Source organism: Hylobates moloch, unplaced genomic scaffold, assembly GCF_009828535.3.
Source record: "Hylobates moloch isolate HMO894 unplaced genomic scaffold, HMol_V3 SCAFFOLD_22, whole genome shotgun sequence".
NCBI classification, from domain to species: domain Eukaryota; kingdom Metazoa; phylum Chordata; class Mammalia; order Primates; family Hylobatidae; genus Hylobates; species Hylobates moloch.
In genome coordinates, this window is record NW_026652297.1 from 43,863,170 (window position 1) to 43,884,612 (window position 21,443).

The 21,443-nt window shown below is 35.9% G+C and overlaps 1 protein-coding gene across 1 annotated transcript in view; it reads left to right on the forward strand.

Moving 5' to 3' along the window:
• The window catches only part of ADAM9 (ADAM metallopeptidase domain 9), a 110,782-nt gene that overhangs the window by 85,314 nt on the left and 4,025 nt on the right, over positions 1-21,443 (forward strand). Inside the window, exons 17-20 of the mRNA XM_032144303.2 lie at positions 2,482-2,562; positions 2,813-2,918; positions 10,193-10,334; positions 11,405-11,492. Coding sequence (XP_032000194.1) covers positions 2,482-2,562; positions 2,813-2,918; positions 10,193-10,334; positions 11,405-11,492 — 417 coding nt within the window. The remainder of the gene's footprint in view (positions 1-2,481; positions 2,563-2,812; positions 2,919-10,192; positions 10,335-11,404; positions 11,493-21,443) is intronic.

A 21,443-nucleotide genomic window follows, 5' to 3' on the forward strand; every position in this document is an offset into this window, starting at 1 on the left:
GTCTTTCTATTCTGCTTGTTTACTTAATAACAAAAAAAATCTATATTTTTCTCAAAGTTGTGATGATTAAAAATAGTATCTACTGATTGTTTCAGTGTAAGCTATACCACTATTACTTCCAAACCCCCATGTCCCAGTTTTTATTTGGTAGGAAAAATATTTGGCTTTAGATTCCAGGTTGTTACTAACATATATCAATGTATTTTTAAGACCTTTTGTCTTTCTGGATTTTATTGCTAACTGCATAGTTTTCTAGTTATGACAATAATACTTATGTACAAGAAAGGATAGCAAGTGGTTGGTGTGTGTATCTGGACTGATACACCTTGACCCAAACTGACACACCATTGAAACCATATACCACACGTTCTGTACAGCTGTAACTTTGTAACTATTGATTTAATCTATGAGTCTAACACCTGAGTTTTCACATGGCAGATAGGATCCTATCCCTTCTGGTATGTACCAAAGCCTAGACTGGACAGTTTGAGCAGACTGACAACTTGGTACTTCTTCAGATCTGTATTCTTTATATATTTATTCAACATTTATTTCCAGGACAAGCTAAACGTGGGGTAGGGGAAAAGGTGGAAAAGAAGAACTCCTCACCTTCATTTTTATTGTCCCAGGTAGTTCAATTTTGCTCCCCACTTGCATCCTGAAATCAGTAAACCAGAAGTCCTATAGTCAACCATGCTCTACTTGATGTGTGGTGGTTGTTGATGGTGGCCATGGGTGGTAGGGGGAGTGGTAGTAGTATGTGAGAGGATGGTCTTACCTTCCCACTGTGAGAGTTTTTTTTTTTTTTGAGGCAGGGTCTCGCTCTTTGACCCAGGCTGGCTTGCAGTGGAGTACAGATCTTGGCTCACTGCAGCCTCCGCCTCCTGGGTTCAAACGATTCTCCTGCCTCCCAAGTAGCCTGGATTACAGGCTTGCACCACCATGCCCGGCTAATTTTTGTGATTTTAGTGGAGGTGGGGTTTCACCATGTTGGCCAGGCTGGTCTTGAACTCCTGGCCTCAGATGATTCACCCACCTCGGCCTCCCAAAGTGCTGGGATTACAGGCATGAGCCACTGCACCCGGTCCCCACTGTAAGAGTTTTTGGGTGTATTCCTTTCAGTTTGATTTTTCCCATTCCACAAGGTAAACACTGCCAATCAGAACACCCTTTCTCTGGAGGACTTGGGATTTTCCTGCCCCTTAAAGTAAATCTGCCAGTTATTAACACATTTCATCTTATTTAACACTTCAGGTGTCCACTGTGAATCAATTATTGGTAGGAAAATCTTCTTTTAACTGGTAGGGAAACTCTTGGTAAATATCTCCTCTAAAGACTTACGGATGTAAGAAAAAAGTATTTTGAAATCTTTATTCAGGAGTAGTGCATGGCTGGAGGACAGATGAGGAGTGACTTACTGTAGAATCTTCTGTAATTTTGGAATTTTAAATCATATGAGTATATGTCCTATTTAAAAATTAATGGAAAATTGGAGGAAACAGTGTTTGGAAATCTTTTGACTTTAAAAGTACAATTCTGTTTAAACCTGTGTATTTTTTAGAGTGGTAAGGCTATTGATATTTCGTTGTAGGTTTGTTCTCTAATTGTTCTTTATTTCATTTGAACATTTAAATATTCTGATCCTGTACACAATATCAGTTGGTTAGTTACCTAATAAAATTTTAAAATAGCACTCAACAGTCTTTTAAAACGTTAGTCATCTTTTTTTCCTCTAACATTACAACAGAGCAGTTTTCACAAAGATGTCAACTAAAAAATTTCTAAAATGTGTTGAGCTGATTTCTTTAGATCTTAGGTTTAATATTTTTTTCTGAGGTAATGGTTTTTATCTCTTAGTAGTTAGGATTCATTTCTGTTTCATATCTCATCATATGAACTAGAATTTCTTGAACCATGTAAGATTATAACTTACTTTCAATAATGCTTTTAATAGAAATATCTAATCATGGTACTAGAAAACAGATTTTATCTTGTCAACAAAGTACCCTTTTATTTTTGAAAGAATTTTAAAAATTAAAATGAGTTTTAAATATTATCCTTTTGATATCTGTCATAGTAACAACACTTGATGAGAAGTGTAATAGAAATAGATCTTCTATCCTTGAAACTTCCTTATAGTCCTGGGGTTAACTCTATCTAGTTACTTTTGATTTGAAAAAGTCTATTTGTGAATATTTTATTTAGGATCTTCACATCAATATTCACATGGAAGGATAGATAATAGTTTTATCTTTGTTTTTGGTCTTTATGTCATCTTTGTGTTTTTTGATAATTACTTTTGTATCAATTAATTTGCCACTTATTTTTCTGCATTTTTAAAAATATAATATGGGAATTAATGGTTCCTTGAAAGTTTGAAAGAATTCTGCAATGAAATAATCTGTACCCAGGTCTTTTTTCTGGGTACTTTTTAATTACTGTGCTCAATCTTTCTTTACTTAGTTCATTTTTTTTTTTCAGATCTGTAGGAACTTCCAGTGTGTAGATGCTTCTGTCCTGAATTATGACTGTGATGTTCAGAAAAAGTGTCATGGACATGGGGTAGGTAATGTTTTCTTTTGGCTTGTTCCTGAAAGTACTGCTAAATAATGAGAAATCTTAGAGAGGACTAGATGAGAATTCCCAGGATTTTCAGATGTTGGGGAATTTAGATTCCTGATAAAATTTTCATTCTTAAACAGTGTCAGTAAGCTTGTATGAATTTAGTCCTTTCTCTTGGTTTCCATTCTTGAGTTGATGATATAGAGCAACATTCACAATTAACAAAAGTGGTATTTTGATTGTTTTGAAGGTATGTAATAGCAATAAGAATTGTCACTGTGAAAATGGCTGGGCTCCCCCAAATTGTGAGACTAAAGGATACGGAGGAAGTGTGGACAGTGGACCTACATACAATGGCAAGTAATATAGAAGAAAATTAGTGTGATCTCCCAGTGGCCCAAGGCATAAATTGGGCATCCTCATACCTCTCCCTCACTTCCCACATCAGTTATACATTTAATTATGTTGATTCAGCCTCCTAAATTCCTTGTGACTGTTTCCATTTTTCTCATCCCCATTTATTACTTTCAGTTTCTTGCCTGGACATACATCATAGCCTCTTATGTAGGCTCCCTATTTTTCATCTTGCTTCCTATAATCCATGTTTCACTCTACATTACAGTTTCAGTGTTTTCCTTCAAGAATTCAGTTTTGATTTTGTCAGCGTCTTGCTTTAATTCAGTGCGTCTGCATTGCTATTAGAATGAAGTCCACAACTCCTTAACATGGCTTAAATGCCCTGCATGACTTGCCCCTAGCTTACCTTACAAGCCTCATTTCACTATGCTGAAGACATATTGTAACTTCTTTGATTTCCTCTACTAGGCTACTATCTTTTACCTGTGGGCTTTCATACCGTATTATTTTCACATTGTTGGCCCTTGGCTAATTGCTATTTAGGCTTCAGATTATACCTCATTTTCTAAAGAAAGTTTCCCCTGGCTGCTTAAATCTAAATTATCATTCCCTTCTATTGCTTTTCTAGTACTGTTAGCACTAATTAGTATACTAACTAATGATTTGCCTTTTAAAATTCCCTGATAGACCATGAGCTCCCAGTTTATTGGTATCTTTCTAGTGACATCATATGCTTTTTTTCTCTTGGATAACTACCAGCTAGAATGACTAGTCATATAGTAGGTGTATGTTAAGCTTTTAAAGAAACTGCCAAACTGTTTCCCAACGTGGCTATACCAGTTTACATCCTTACTAGCTGTATATGAGAGAATTTCCCCAATTTCCCCACATCCTCTCTTAACAGTTGCTATTGTCAGTCTTTTTAATTTTAGCCATTCCAGTAGGTATGTAGTGGTATTTCAATGTGGTTTTAATTTGCATTTCTCTAATTACTAATGATGTTTAGTGTCCTTTCTTGTACTTATTTGCCATCTACATATCTTCTTTGGTTATGTGTCTGTTTAAATCTTTTTTCCAGTTTTTAATGGCTTGTCTTAATGAGTTTTGAAAGTTCTTTGCATGTCACTGATTCAAGTATTTAAGTTCTTTATGAAATACGTGCCTTGTATATATTTTCTCTTAGTCTGCTTACTTTGGGTTTCATTTGTTCTTTTTCTAGTTTCTTAAGGTGGAGGATGAGGTCATCTTTTTTTTTCTGATATAGGCATTTAATTGCTATCAGTTTTCCTCTAATTCATCCCTGAAATTTTGACATGTTATACCTCCATGTTCATTCAGTTCTGAATACCTTCTAATATGCTTTTATTTTTTTTCTTTGACTTACAGGTTATTTAGATATGTGCTATTTCTTTTGAAATATCTGTGGATTTTTTAGTTATCTTAATGTTACTGATTTAAATTTTACTGTAGCAAGAGAACATATTGTATATGACTTGAATCCTTTTATTTTTTTAAACTTGTCTTGTAGCCCAGAATGTGGTTTATCTTAGTAAAAGTTCTGTGTACACTTGAAAAGAATGTGTATTCTACTATTCTTAGGTGGAATATTCTATAAATTATTAGTTCATGTCAGTTAATAGGTAGTCGGATCTTTCATATCCTTACTGATTTTCTGGTCTACTTACTCTGTCAGTTATTGAGAGGAATATTGAGTTCTTTGGCTATAACTGCCAATTTGCCTATTTCTCCTAATAGTTCTATCAATTTTTGCTTTATTTATTATGATGTTCTGTTATTAGGTACATAAACACTTAGAATTATTCTATCCTCTTTGTAAACTGACTCTTTATCCTTATGAAATAGCCTTCTTTTTCCCTGGTAATATTCTCTGCCCTGCAATGAGATATTATTAATATAGCTACTCCAGATTCCTATTAATTAGTCAGCATGGAAAATCTTTTCCCATCCTTTTACTTTTAATTTCTTTATATCGTGCTATAGTAATTAGTGCATATAGTTGGATCTTGCTTTTTATCTAATCTGCCATTCTCTTTTAATTAAGTTGTTTTGATAATTTATATTTAACTTGATTATTGATGTATTTATGTTTAAATTTACTGTCTTGATATTTTCCGTCAGTCTCCCTTGTAGTGATATTGTAACACTTCAGTATATTTCCATTTCTCTCATTTTGTGCCATTGTCGTCACATGTTTTGCTTCTACTAATGTTATAAATCCCACAATTCACTGTTACTCATTTTGCTTTGAACAGTTGATTATCTTTCAAAGAGACTTAATAGTAAAAAAAGTCTTTATATTTACCTATATAATTACCATTTCTGGTGTTCTTCATTTATGTAAATTTGCATTTCAATCTGATTTAATTTCTGCTTGAAGGATTTCCTTTTGCATTTCTTATAATACGAGTGTGCTAGTGACAAATATTTTTAGCTTTTGTGTGTCTGAAAGTCTTTAATTTGCCTTGCAGCTTGAATGATAATTTAACTGGGCAAGGATTTTGGGCGATAGTTTTCCTCCCTTTTTACTTCTAAGGATATTCCTTGTCCTCTGACTTGCATTGTTTTTCCTGAAAAATCTGCTGTCATCCTTTTCTTTGTATGTAATGTCTTCTGTATATGTCTTTTTCTAATCTCTGGTCGCTTGTAATGTTTTTCTCTTTATCTCTGGTTTTTATATTGTGCCTTGGTGTACTTGGGATTTTTTGAGCTTTTTGGGTCTGTGCTTTTATAGTTTTCTTCAAATTTGGAAAATTTTTGGCCATCGTTTCTTCGAATTTTTTTTCTGTCTTCCTCTTTCTCTCTTCTCATTCAGGTCCTCCAATTTTATGTATATTCGGCTGCTTGGTGTTATTTCACATCTCACTGATTGGCTGTTGATTTTTTTATTTATTTATTTATTTTTAAAATTTTAATTTAACTTTACTTTGTTTGAGACAGAGTCTTGCTGTATCACCCAGTCTGGAGTGCAGTGAGTGGTATGATCTCGGCTCATGGCAATCTCTGCCTCCGGAGTTCAAGCAGTTCTCATGCCTCAGCCTCCCGAGTAGCTGGGACTACAGGCGTGTGCCACCATGCCTGGCTAACTTTTGTATTTTTAGTAGAGACGGGATTTTACCCTCTTGGCCACGCTGGTCTCAAAGTCCTGGCCTCAAGTGATCCACCCACCTCAGCCTCCCAAAGTTCTGGGATTGTAAGTGTGAGCCAGCACGCCTGGCTGGCTGTTAATTTTTAAAAATTACTCTTTATTCTCCATGTTTAATTTTGAGTAACTTCTGTTACTCTTCAAGTTCACATTTCTTCTGTGAAGTCTAATTTGCCATTAACTTGATCCAGTGTGTTTTTCGTTTTAGACATTGTAGTTTTTATTTCTGGAAGTTCCATTTATTTCTTTTATATATCTTTCATAACTCTACATAAGATGCTCAATCTTTACTTTTTTGAACAAATAGAATACAGTTGTAATAACTGCTAATGTCCTTGTCTACTAATTCTGTCATATGGGTAATTTCTCAGTTTTGATATTTTTCCCTCTTTTATTTTCTGTATTTTGTTATGCCTTATAAATTTTTATTAGATGCCAGAAGTTTTAAATCCTACTTTGTGGGTTATTGGATATTTTTGGATTTCTATTGATGAGGTTTGTACTAGTATGTTTGAGTTATGTTGACATAGTTTGATCCTTCTGGGTCTTGCTTTTAAGCTTTTAAGGCAGGACCTGAATAGCATTTAGTCTAGGGCTGATTCTGCTTCATTACTGAGGCAAAACCACTTCTGTTTATCCTGCTTAGTACTGCGTTAATTATGAGGTTTCCCACTGAATTATAGGAGCAAATACTCTTCCTAGTCCTGTGTGAGCTGTGGGGCTTATTTCCACCAATCTTTTCACATGGTTCTTCCTCCAGCTTCGTGTGGTCTCCTTACATGCACATATCCATCAGCACTGATGCAGATCTTTCAGCTTTTTCTCTGTAGCTCTCTTCCCTTTGGTACTTTGCCTAGGAACTCTAGCTGCCTTGCCCTCTTCAGAATACCAGCTCCATCTCTTTAACTGAGGGAGACCACTGGGTTTTGCTTTGGTGCCCACACCCCTCATTAGTGTCTGTTAACTTTCTTTAGGCACTAACCTCGGACAATTGTAAGGCTCACCTTATTTTTTTTTCTGCCTCTCAGGGATCCTTGCTCTTTGTTGCCTGATGTCCAGTGTCTTGAAAACTGTTGTTTCATATATTATGTCTGGTTTTCTGGTTATTTTAGCTGGCAGAGTAAATCTGGTCCCTGTTATTCCATGTTGGCTATAACTGAAAGTCAGAACTATGGATTTTAATGGCTGTGTGTCATTTCATCCAGTGGATGTGCTGTAACTTCACTTAGCTGTTTTCTAATTATTTGACATTTAGATTGTTTCTAAGGTTTTGATAACTCACTGTTAACATTGTAGTGTACATGTTAATGCGTATGCATTTTTCCAATTGAAGAATCAATTGCCAGTAATGAGGTTAGTTTGAAGAGAATAATCCTTTTTATTCTTTTAGGAGTAAAAATTCCTAATAAATGATACATTTGTGTAATGCCACTAACAGTGCGAAGGTATCAGTTTCAAAATAATCTTGCCAGTGTTGAATGTTTTAATTTAAATTTTGTATACTCATTAGTAAGTATAAAATGATGTATGAAGCTTGCTTTAATTTTTTATACAGTTGACCCTTGAACAATGCAAAGGTTAGGGGCCCCAGCTCCCTGCATAGTTGAAAACCCATGTGTAACTTTTGGCTTCCCCAAAACTTAACTACAAATAGTCTGCTGTTGACTGGAAGACTTACCAATAACATCAACAGTTGATTACCACAGATTTTGTCTGTTATATGTATTATATACTGTATCATTATAATAAAGCAAGCTAGAGAAAAGCAAATTTATTAAGAAAATTGTAAGAGAAAATATGTATACTATTCATTAAGTGGAAGTAGATTATCATAAAGACCTTCATCCTCATCATCTTCATGTAGAGTAGGCTGAGGAGGAGGAGGAATAGGAGAGGTTGGTCTCAGGGGTGGCAGAAACACGAGATAGCCTGCATATAAGTGGACCTGCACAGTTCAAACCCACATTGTTCCAGGGCCAACTCTATTTTGATTTTCAGTTAGGATAAATATTGTTTCATATAGTTTTATACAACTTTTTTTTTTTTTTTTGGGACGGAGTCTCGCTCTGTTGCCCAGGCTAGAGTGCAGTGGTGCGATCTCGGCTCCGCCTCCCGGGTTCATGCCATTCTCCTGCCTCAGCCTCCCGAGTGGCTGGGACTACAGGCGTCTGCCACCACGCCTGGCTAATTTTTTTTTTGTATTTTTAGTAGAGATGGGGCTTCACTGTGTTAGCCAGGATGGTCTCGATCTCCTGACCTCGTGATCCACCTGCCCCGGCCTCCCAAAGCACTGGGATTACAGGCATGAGCCACTGCGCCCGGCCAGTTTAATACAACTTCTTACAGAAATTTCTGGTTCTTTTACAAACTTAAAATTATGAATCAGTTTACCACTCATGTTTATATCTACTGTATTGTTTCTCAAAAGAACACAGAACAGATAAAATACTTAATTTGTAAAAGTTCTAATGAAACTTAAAATCTAGAAGGCATAAAAATAAGATTGATAAATTCAACTATACAAAAATAATAAACTTTTCCATGGAGAAAAGCATAGTGCCATAGGTTAAAATGGGGAAAATATTTCCAACTTGTATTATGGAAAAAGCTAATCTCTCTAATATATAATAAGAACTTTTAGAGATTAAGAAGAAAAAAGCAAGAGTCCAATAGAAAAACAGTCAAAGGACTGAGCAGAAAAAAATAAATAATGTTTCCTTAAGAAAAAAGTGAGGCCAGGTGCCGTGGCTCACGCCTGTAATCCCAGCACTTCGGGAGGCTGAGGCGGGCAGATCATGAGGTCAGGAGTTGGAGACCAGCCTGGCCAACATGGTGAAACCTGTCTCTACTAATAATACAAAAAAATTAGCTGGGCGTGGTGGTGCATACCTGTAATCCCAGCTACTCGGGAGGCGGAGGCAGGAGAATCACTTGAACCCAGGAGGCAGAGGTTGCAGTGAGTGGAGATTGTGCCATTGCACCAGCCTGGGCAACAGGGTGAGACTCCATCTCGGGAAAAGAGAAGAAAAAAAAATTATCAACTCATAGTATAAAAAATGTAAATTAAAATTCTACAAGAGAAAATTTTTCACTTGCCCGGTTGGCAAAAATCCAGAAGTTTGGCTCTGTGAATGAGGCTATGGGGAATTTTTATATATTGCTTGTAATATTCTTATAAATTGTAACCATTAATATTGAAAGACAATTTTTTTTTTTTTTTTTTTTTTTTTTTTTTTTTTTTTTGAGACGGAGTCTCGCTCTTTCACCCAGGCTGGAGTGCGGTGGCGCGATCCTCCCGGGTTCACGCCATTCTCCTGCCTCAGCCTCTCCGAGTAGCTGGGACTACAGGCGCCCGCCACTACGCCCGGCTAATTTTTTGTATTTTTAGTAGAGACGGGGTTTCACCATGGTCTCGATCTCCTGACCTCGTGATCCGCCCGCCTCGGCCTCCCAAAGTGCTGGGATTACAAGCGTGAGCCACCGCGCCCGGCTATTGAAAGACAATTTGACAATACCTAAAAGAAATGGTGAATGCACTTATTTATTGATACAGCATTTCTGCTTTAGGGAAATTATTCTGTAGTTATTATACCTGCACTAATATGATACAACATATGTACAAGGTTATTCATTATAGCAGTTTTTTTGGTAGTAGCAAAAGATTGGAAAAATATAAGTGTTTATCAGTGGGGCACATGTTAAATAAACTCTAGAACATCTACACAATGGAGTTTCGTATAGCCGTATGGAAAACGAGGAGGTCCACTATGTACAGATAAGTGGAAAAAAACTGATGCACCAACTGGTATATAAATAGTATGCTACCTTTTGTGTAAGAAAGTGTTGACAGTAGAAACATATTTTGTTCTTGATTGTTTGCTCGAAGAAATACTGTAAGGTTACAGAAACAACTAATAAAAGTGGTTATTTTTGTGAAGGCAGAAGTAAAGTGGACAGGAATGAACTTTGAGGAAGACTTCTCAGTGTATTCAATTAATATCAGTTTGATTTTTGAGTAATGTGAAAATTAATGTAAAGTGTTTATAATCATCTAGTATTTTCTGGGTAGTATGAGTTTGGTGACTGTTGATGTAAAATTCTTCTCTCTAGAAACGAATACTGCATTGAGGGACGGACTTCTGGTGTTCTTCTTCCTAATTGTTCCCCTTATTGTCTGTGCTATTTTTATCTTCATCAAGAGAGATCAACTGTGGAGAAGCTACTTCAGAAAGAAGAGATCACAAACATATGAGTACTTACATTTTTTTCTTTTAATTCCTATATTAAATATATACATATATTTTCTGAGACAGAATCTCGACTTCCCTGGGCTCAGATGATTCCCCCTGCCTCAGCCTTCCAAGTAGTTGGGATTACAGGTACACCACCACACCCAGTTAATTTTTGTATTTTTTTGTAGAGATGGGGTTTCGCCATGTTGCCCAGGCTGGTCTTGAACTTTTTGAAGCCATCCATCTGCCTCAGCCTCCCAAAGTGCAGGGATTACTGGAGTGAGCCTCCATGCTCAGCCTATAGTAAATAATTTATAAAGTATTAATGCTGATAGTCATATCACCAGAGATTGGTAATCCTCTAAAATAGGGTTCTAAGTTATCTCTCTGACCTTTTGACATGATTAGCATGGGTTGACAGGTGGTGGTGACCACGCCACCTCTTTTAATGGGGAGGAGAAAGGATTATGTTGGTCAGCCTTTAGGCTGCTGAAAGTGGCCCTCAGGGTTCATTTTGCTTAACACCAATTTCTGATAGAGGACTAAGTAGATACTTCGTATCATACTTCCAACTGACCAGTCTATGCAAGTAACTCCCCCATCTGCATTTTTGAAGTTTGAGTTCCATAACTACAGCTATCTTTCATACATCTCCACTGCACTGATTTGCTGTCACCTCAGCATGTCTAAAACTTATCTGTTACCTTTCCAGCCAATCCATTCACTACCCTTGGATTTCCTAATTTTTAAAATGACTACTTGGCAACCTGAGAATATGCTTTTACTCTTCTCTGATTTTAGGAAGACTTAAGAAAAGTTAGGGAACATTGGCGTAATTGACCAAATTTCACAATTTCTTAAAATTTCAATTTAATTATAAAATGTGGTTAGTAATGCCTTCTAATACCATAAGGATTAAAAATACGTGCAAGCTGTTAAAATGTCCTAAAAATTTAAACTGTGTCATGATTATCATCCCCACCACTACCAACATCATGATTCTGTATTTGGGAAAATGCAAAATGTGTGTAATATTTCATGTAGAAATGTTTTTATCTTAATTTAGATCAAAAGTAATTGTATCTTTCAGGTCAGATGGCAAAAATCAAGCAAACCCTTCTAGACAGCCAGGGAGTGTTCCTCGACATGTTTCTCCAGTGACACCTCCCAGAGAAGTTGTAAGTATAAAATGAAAAATTATTTTTCTTTACTGTATTAAAGGATCAAATGCTTAAAGATTAAAAACAAAGTTATATAGATAATAGCTAGAAACATAGATACCTTCTTAAGAATTCAAGAGTACTGTAGGTGGTCCCTGAGTTTTTTGTTTTTGTTTTTGAGACAGAGCCTTGCTCTGTTGCCCGGGGTGGAGTATAATGGCACAATTGCATCTCATTGCAACCTCTGCCTCCCAGTTTCAATGATTGTCATGCCCCAGCCTCCCAAGTAGCTGGGATTACAGCTGTGTACCACCATGCCTGGCTAATTTTTGTATTTTTCATAGAGACGGGGTCTCATCGCATTGGCCAGGCTGGTCTTGAACTCCTGACCTCAAGTGATCCACCCGCCTTGGCCTACCAAAGTGCTGGGATTACAGGTATGAGCCACTGTGCCCTGCTCCCTGAGTTCTTTAAAGGAAAACCAGCGGAGTCCTTGGCTCAGAGGACACAGAAAAAGACAGCTGGACATTAGGAATGCCTTGCCTAGCAACCAGGATTGGGAAATGACATGGGACCTATGCTATCACTACTTTTTTCTATGTCTGCTCTTTTCCTGTTTTCAATACCTGTCTCCATCTCCCTATGGGATGTTACCAAAGACCTGGTGCTGAGCTCTTGGATCGGCCTAATTGTCTCAGCTGTAGGACTGATAGTCACTGTTCTGCAAGTGTATTAGGGAGTGTTTAGATCATGATATACTTTTACTGATCTGCATGTATCCCTAAGCAATATGTAATTTTCTAATGTTTTAAAACTTTTAAGAACGTTTTATTTGATAATTTGCACATATATCTGCAACCTGTTTTTCCCCTTAATGTCACTTTGTGATTTATCTCTATCGATAGATATAGCTGTGATTCATTCATTTTCACTGTTGAAAATGATTAGAAATCCTTCATTTTTTAATATATTTATACACACACACACACACACACACACACACACACACACACACACACACAGAGTCTCCCTATTCCACCCCCTTTATCTTTATAAAAAGGAGACAAAAATTGTTATGCCCTTTCTCCTCTTAACCATATATCTTGGAGATTTTTCCATGTCGTTATGTATACAGGATGGCCACAAAGGCCGTATGCATGCTAGTTCAAAATTATCTGTATACTCTTCTTCATCATTGACATATATGTATATATTTCTTATTTGATTTTGGCAAAATATATATAAAATTTGCCATTTTAACTGTTGTTTTCAAGATGTTTTTTGTAAATTTAACAGTAGTGGTAAAAACAAAACCACTAATATTTACCATCTTAACAATTTTTACATGTACAGTGCAGTACTCCTAAGAATATTTACCTATGTTTTCTTTTAGTAGTTTTATAGTTTCAGGTCTTATGTTTAAATCTTTAATCCAGTTTGAGTTGATTTTTGTATATGGTATGAAATACCAGTTCATTTTCATTTTTCTTCATGTGGATATGAAGTTGTCCCAACACTATTAATTGAAGTGACTGTCCCTTCTTCATTATGTATTCTTGGCACCTTCGTTGAAGATTAGCTGACCATAAAGTTGTGGATTTGGGGTTCTCTATTCTGTTCCATTTGTCTTTATGTCTGTTTTATGCCAGTAGTGTGCCATTTTAATTAGTATAGCTTTGCAGTATATTTTGAAATTTGGTAATGTGATGCTTCCAGCTTTGTTCTTTTTGCTCGAGATTGGTTTAGTGATTCCGGGTCTTTTGTAGTTCCATATGAATTTTAGGATTTTTTCTATTGTTACGAAAATTGTCATTGGAATATTAATAGGTATTGCATTGAATCTGTAGTTTGCTGTGGTTATTTTAATATTAATTCTTCCAGTCAGTGAGTGTGGGATATCTTTCCATTTATTTATGTCTTCAATTCCTTTCATCAATGTTTTATAGATTTCCTTGTACAGACAGATATTTATTTTTTGTGGTTAAATTTATTCCTGTTTTATTTATGTATGTATTTTTGATGTCATTCTAAATGGAATTTTTTTCTGGATTTCTTTTTCAGATAGCTTGTTGTAGTGTATAGAAATGCTACTGATTTTCATATGTTGATTTTATATTACGCAACTTTACTGAATTTATTAGTTCTAACAGTTTTTTGGTTGACTCTTTAGGGGTTTCTGTATAAAAGACCATGTCATCTGCAAACAAGGACAGTTTTACTTCTTCCTTTCCAATTTTGATGTCTTTTATTTCTTTTTCTTGCCTAACTGCTCTGGTTAGAACTTCTAATACTACATTGAGTGGAAGTGGTAGGAGTGGACATCCTTGTCTTATTCCTGATCTTAGAGGAAAAGCTTTCAGTTTTTCATTGTTCAGTATGATGTTAGCTGTGGGCTTGTGATGTATGGCCTTTATTGTGCTGAGGTTCATTATTTATTTCTTTTTCTTTGTTTTTGAGATAGAGTCTCGCTCTGTCACGGAGGCTGCAGTGCAGTGGCACGATCTCGGCTTACTGCAACGTCTTCCTCACAGGTTCAAGTGATTCTCCTGCCTCAGCCTCCTGAGTAGCTGGGATTACAGGCATGTGCCACCCTGCCCAGCTAATTTTTATATTTTTAGTAGAGAGACAGTGTTTTGCCATATTGGCCAGGCTGGTCTTGAACTCCTGACCCCAGGTGATCCATCTGCCTCGGCCTCCCAAAGTGCTGGGATTACAGGCGTGAGCCACCATGCCTGGCCCAGTTTATTCTTTCTATACAAATTTGTTGAGAGTTTTTATCATGAAAGAATGTTGAAATTTGTCAAATGCTTTTCCCTCATTTCTGAAAATGATGGTTTTTGTTATGTTTATGTTCTTCACTTCTGTTTTTTGTTTGTTAATGTTGTTATTTATTGATTTGAATATGTTAAACCATCCTCGCATCCCCAGAATAAATCCCACTTGGTCATTGGGAAATATCCTTTTATGTGCTGCTGAATTCAGTTTGCTAGTATTTTGTTGAAGATTTTTGCATCTATATTCATAAAGGATATTGGCCTGTAATTTTCTTTTCTTGTGGTGTCCTTGTCTGGCTTTGGTTTCAGGGTAATGCTGGCCTTGTAAAATGAGTTTGGAAATATTCCTTCCTCTTCAAGTGTTGGGAAGAGTTTGAGAAGGATTGCATTAGTTGTTCTTTAAATGTCTGGTAGAATTCAGCTGTGAATTTATCAGGTCCTGAGTTTCTTTGATGGGAGACTTTTTAAAGTTACTAATTCAATCTCCTTACTTATTATTGATCTTTTCATATTTTTTATTTTGTCTTGATTCAGTCTTGATAGGTTGTATGTTTCTAGGAATTTATTTTTTTCTAGGTTCAATTTGTTGGTGTATGATTGTTCATAGCAGTCTCTTATAAAACTTTGTATTTCTGTGGTATCAGCTGTAATGTCTTCTCTTTCATTTCTGATTTTATTTGATTCCTCTTTCTTTTTTTCTTAGTCTACTTAATGGTGTGTTAATTTTATTTATCTTTTCAAAAAACCAACTCTTAGTTTTATTGATTCTATTAATACTGTTTTTCCAGTATTTCATTCATTTTTGCTCTTGAGCTTCGCTATTCCCTTTCTTCTACTAACTTTAGGCTTAGATTGTTCCTCTTTTTCTAGGTCTTGAGGTGTAACATTAGGTTGTTTACTTGAGATTTTTAAAAAAATGTAGGCATTTATTGGTATAGACTTGCTATAAACTTCCCCCTTATAACTGCTTTTTCTGTGTTGCATACATTTTGTTATGTTGTGTTTCTATTTTTATCGTCTCAAGATATAGTTGTTTCTCGGTACACATTGGGGATTGGTTCCAGGACCCATACATATAGCCCAGTCTGCCTATATTCAAGTCATGCCGTTGGCCCTGTAGAACCCACATATAGGAAAAGTTGGCCCTCTGTATATGTGGGTCATGAATACTGTATTTTCAATCTGTGTTTGATTGAAAAATATCTGCATATAGATGTACCTGTGCAGTTCAAACCTGTGTTGCTTAAGTGTCAGCTGTATTTTAAAATATTTCTTTTTATCTGTTATTGACCAAGTGATTGTTTAGGAGCATGTTGTTTAATTTTCATGTATTTGTGAATTTTCTAAAATTTCTTCAGTTATTGATTTTGAGTCCTAATATTAGTTGGAAAACATACTTGATGTCAGTCTTTTAAAATTTGTTAAGGCTTGTTTTGCAGCTTAACATATTATTTGTTCTGGAGAATGTTCTGTGTGCATTTCAGAAGAATGTGTATTCTGCTTTTGTTGGGTGGAATATGTCTATTAGATCTGTTTTGTTTAAAGTCTAGTTTGAGCCAAATGTTTTCTTACTGATTTGTTGTCTGGATGATCTATCTATTATTGAAAGTGAAGTACTGAAGTTTCCTAGTAGTATTGGGTTGCTATTTAGCTCTCTCTCCAGATTAATTAATATTTGCTTTATATATTTAGGTGCTCTAAATTGGCTGCATATGTATTTACAGTTGTTATATCCTTGTGATGAATCAACACCTTTACCATTAATGCCCTTTTTCATCTCTGTTTTTATTGTTTTTGATGTTACCTCATTTTGTCTGATGTAAGTATTGCTATCCTTGTTCTCTTGGTTTCCATTTGCACAGAATACTTACTCATATTTAAAAGAATTACTGATAGATAGGGACTTACTATTGCTATTTTGTTTTTGACCCTTCCTTCTTCCCTTGCTGCCTTCTTTTGTATTTCTTTTTAATTAAAAAAATCAATTATGCATACATAAGGGATAAGGGATAGTCATCACCTCAAGGATTTATCATTTCTATGTTAGGAACATTCCAACTCTACTCTTTTAGCTATTTTGAAATATACAATAAATTATCATTTTCTTTGTTTTTTTGTAGTAATATTTTGATTCTCATTTTCCTTTGTGCATATTGTATAGCACATGTATTGTGATATCTTTGCAATTACATAAAATATTTTATAAATTTATAGCAATCTATTTTAAACTGATAACTTCAATCACAAAAACTGTACCCCTTTGTATTTCTTCTTCTTCCACTTTATGTAATTGATGACACAAAATTACCTCTTTTTATATTGCTTATCATTAACACAGATTCATTACTTTTTATGCTATGCTTTTAACATTCTAACAAGATTTAAAAGTGATTTTCACACTCACATTACAGTACTACAAGATTCTCTATTTGTCTGTACACTTACCATTATTATCGAGTTTTATGTTTTCATATGGTTTTGTGTTGCTATTTATTTTCCTTTCTCTTCACCTTTTTTGCTCCTCTGCCACTTTGATTTTGAATATACTAGTCTTTGAGTCCACTGATACTTTGTTCTGCCTCATCATGTTTGTTGTTGAATCCTTCTAGTGAATCTTTCAATTTAGCATTACAGTTTTCAGCTGCAGAATTGCTGTTTGGTTCTTGTTTATAGTTCCTGTCTCTTTGTTGATATTCTCATTTTGTTCATACATCATTTTCCTGATTTCTTTTAGTTGTCCGTCTGCATTCTCTTTTAATTTTTTGAACATCATTATGATGGTAATTTTTGAATTCTTTGGTTATTTATATAAATCTGTTTCCTTAGGGTCAGTTTCTAGAGATTTAGTTTGTTCCTTTAAATGTGCCATGTTTCTATTTCTTTGTATTATTTGTCATTTATTATTGGGATTTTGGCATTTGAAGAATTAGCTGCCTTTCCCAGATTTTGCAGCCTTGTTTTGTACAAGGAGGACTTATGCTACTCAGCCTGGCTAGAGATTCTGGTAGCCTCTCAAATCTTTTTTGGGGATGTGTCCTCTGTGAGGATTTTTGTGCAGTCTCCTAATTATGGAGGTTTGCTAGTTTCTACTCAAGAGCACCCCCAGGTGTCTGTCTGTGATACTGTGGTCTCTCTGACTTTTTTTTTTTTTTTTTTTGAGACAGAGTCTTTCTTGGTTGCCCAGGCTGGAGTGCAGTGGCACCATCTCGGCTCATTGCAACCTCCGCCTCCCGGGTTCAAGTGATTCTCCTGCCTCAGCCTCCTGAGTAGCTGGGAATACAGGCGTGCGCCACCACTCCCAGCTAATTTTTGTATTTTTTAGTAGAGATGGGGTTTCACCATATTGGCCAGGCTGGTCTCGAACTCCTGACCTCGTGATCCACATGCCTTGGCCTCCCAAAGTGCTGGGATTACAGCGTGAGCCACTGCGCCTGGCCTGTTTTCTAGTATTTTAAGTCTTTTTTTAAAAAAATGCTACAATATAGATATGACTGTTGAATTATGAAATGTTTGTTTAGGTTTGTGAGGCCATACACCAGTTAAATTAATTGTTAAGAGGATGGACTGTGAGCCGAACTGCCCAGTTTGAGTACTGCCTTTGTCACTTTATAAGCTGTGACTTTAGGCAAGATTCTGAAACTCTCTCTGTACTTGTTTCCTCATCTGTAAAATAATAATAATAGTACTAATCACAAATGACTTTTGTGAAAATCAGAGGAATTCGTATGTGTGGAGCACTGAGAAGTGCATGTGGCACATGTGAAGTGCTCTGTGAGCTTTAGCTATTTTCCCATGTATTCATTGTCTGCTTTCAACCTTATTGAATCTCAGCTTATTTTTCTGGTATATCTACTTCAACTGGGTATCTTTTAGAAGTTCCCTTAGCGAAGGTATTTTGGTAGTAAATTCTGTCAGTTTATGTCTTTTCAGAATGTTTTTGTCTGACAGCTGTTTTTTTTTTCTAAGAACTTTAAATAGACTATATTTTAACATCCTTCGTTGCAATTTAAACATTGTCTGTTACTCTAAATGATGCGGTATTTATCTTTTCCATGCGGCTTTTTCTTCTGTATCTTTAGACTATTTGGTGTAGATGTGGACTTAAAAAAAACTCCTTTGCCAATAAATAGACTTCCTGAGTTGATTTACATTTTTCAGTTCTAGCAAATTCTTAGCAATTATTTCTTTATTGCCTCTGTCTCATTATCTGATTAACTCTCATGCATTTCTTGCATGTTAGACTTTTTACTATCTCTCTGTTTCTTAACCTCTCTTTGGTATTTCCAATATTCTTGTGTATTCCATTCTGATTATATTGGATCTACCTTCCATTCACTAAGTCTCTACTAAACTACGCCAAATCTTCTACTTAATCAACTCATTGAATATCTAATTTCATTAGTTTTATAGTACATTTAATTCCTGTAGTTCTACTTAGTTCTATTTCGAATCTGCCTGGTTATTTGTGATTGTTTGTTATAGTTTTATTATCTGTTTTAAAGCTTTTACTTTTTAAAGCATATTCAAACACCTAATTTTTGTGCTGTATCTGATCATTTTAATATGTATGCCCTTGGTGGGTTCTCAGGTTTGTTATTTCTGCTGACTCTCGTGATGGCTCATTTCTTAGTGCACTTGTGATGTTGATTGTAAACTGACATTCTTTGGAACATTGTCTTGGAAATAAATATATTTGAGTCCCGAATTATAGTGGGTTCCTACTGAGAGTATTTTTCTTTGCCAGATGCTTGGGGGCATGGTCAATCTTTGATGCCTTTAAACTGAAATTTTTGTTGATTTTTTTTTTTTTTTTGGCCACACAAATGTTATGAACTCTGGTCCCCCAACTCTTATGAGGATGGGTGTGTGGTAAGAATTTCTCCATGGAGACTATTTCTTTAGTTCCCCATCTATCAGCACCGAGACAGTATCACCACGGGCCTTCCTTGAGGCAGGTTTTTGTTTTTCTAGTTAACCCATGGGGATATCACCCTTCATATGTCTAGGCTTTGTATAGGGCCTTGTATTCACCATTCCATCCAGCTCAGGCCCCAGCTTTTGCCTCCTTTATCTGTGGGTCACTGAAAACGCATACTGCCGCCTGCCAAGGATAGGAAGATTTTCACAGGACGAAGGCAACTCCGTAGTTTGGACTCTTTCATACCTTCTTGGGTTTTTTTTGGCCTGTAAGATGTTTCTTACTTCCCACCAACCCAGCCAAGTGTTTCAAAATACCTTTTAGATATTTTAGGCAGCATTTTAGGTGTACTGTACTGGGAAGTTTTCTCTGGACATTTGGTCCACTATTTGCAAGAAGTGAACATGTACTTCATTGTTTTTAATAACGGTATACTGTTGCCTCTTATAAATTTACCGGAAATTTAAAAACAGGTTGTTTCCAGTCTTATACCATAAAAAAATGTGGTACCAAGCATCTTTGTAAATAGATCTTTGCATACATTTAAAAGTATATGTCAGATAAATGCCAAAAAAGATTAAAAATTTTTTAAATTAATTTTATTTTTAATTGGCAAATCATAGTTGTATACATTTATGGGATACAGCGTGATGTTTTATGTAAAAATGTGGAAGTGATTAAATCAAGCTAATATATCCAGCACCTTGCTTGCTTCTAATCTTTAGCTTGTTTTCATTAATTTATATTTAATTGACAAATAATAATTGTGTATATTTTGGGGTATCATGTGATTTTTAAAAATTTTATTATTATTATACTTTAAGTTTTAGGGTACATGTGCAGATTTTTTTTTTTTTTTTGAGATGGAGTCTCACTGTGTTGCACAGGCTGGAGTGCAGTGGCATGATCTCGGCTCATTGCAACCACTGCCTCCCAGGTTCAAGCAATTCTTCTGCCTCAGCCTCCTGAGTAGCTGGAATTACAGGCGTGCGCCATCATGCCTGGGTGATTTTTTTTGTAGAGACGGGGTTTTGCCATGTTGGCCAGGCTGGTATTGAACTCCTGACTCATGATCCACCTGCCTCAGCCTTCCAAAGTGTTGTGATTACAGGCGCCTGACCACAGTGTGATGTTTTGGTCTATGTATACCTTGTTGGAAGATTCAGTTGGCCAGGCGCAGTGGCTCATACTTGTAATCCTAACACTTTGGGAGGCCGAGGTGGGTGGATCATGAGGTCAGGAGATCAAGACCATCCTGGCTAACATGGTGAAACCCCATCTCTACTAAAAATACAAAAAAAAAAAAATTAGCCAGGCATGGTGGTGGGCCCCTGTAGTCCCAGCTACTCGGGAGGCTGAGGCAGGAGAATGGCGTGAACCCGGGAGGCGGAGCTTGCAGTGAGCCGAGATCGTGCCACTGCACTCCAGCCAGGGCGACAGAGCCAGACCCTGTCTCAAAAAAAAAAAAAAAGATTCAGTCAAGCTAATTCACATACCCATCACCTCACCACATTGTCATTCCAAAAGTGGACTTGATCCCTTTAGAGTGCTGCTCCTATGGCTTGTGGAAAGGGATGGAGACATTTTGTTGCATTTTCCACCCATTTCACAGTACATACAAATCATTCTGTGGGGAAAAAAATTGCAGATGATAGACCACCTGTTCTGTGGTAGAAGCCAGAGGGTGCTCAAGGTCTTCACCACCACTGTGCATTCTCTGCCAGCCATAGAACTTTAGGAGTTAACAGTAGATAGTAAAGAACATCTTGGTCAAGATCACTTCATCATTGATTTAGTAATTCCATCTGATCATTCCTAATGTCTTATAATGTAATGTGATATGTGAAAAATATTACTTTTACTTTCTTATTTGAGGCTAAGTTATACAGTTTCACTTTGTTGTAAACTTCAACTACTTCATCAAGGAAGAATATAATGAATTCCAAAATCAAGGATTCTAGCTGAGTGGTATTTATAGTGTTAGTTAGATACTGTATAGGTTTGGCAATACATTTTGGAAGATTTTATTTAAAATACATTGACATAGGAAATATGTTACCTTCTAACTAATACAGTTGGTTTGAAGCAAGATCTTAGTACTTTGGTATTACTGAATTTAAAAAAATACCTTAAAAGAATTAAGTATTCCACATTCAGTGGTAAAGATATGTCAAATAAACAAAATATTTTTAACTATCAGCATTACAAATAAATACAGGTTGAGCACCCCTAATCTGAAAATCCAAAATGCTCCAAAACCCAGAACTTTCTGAGCAC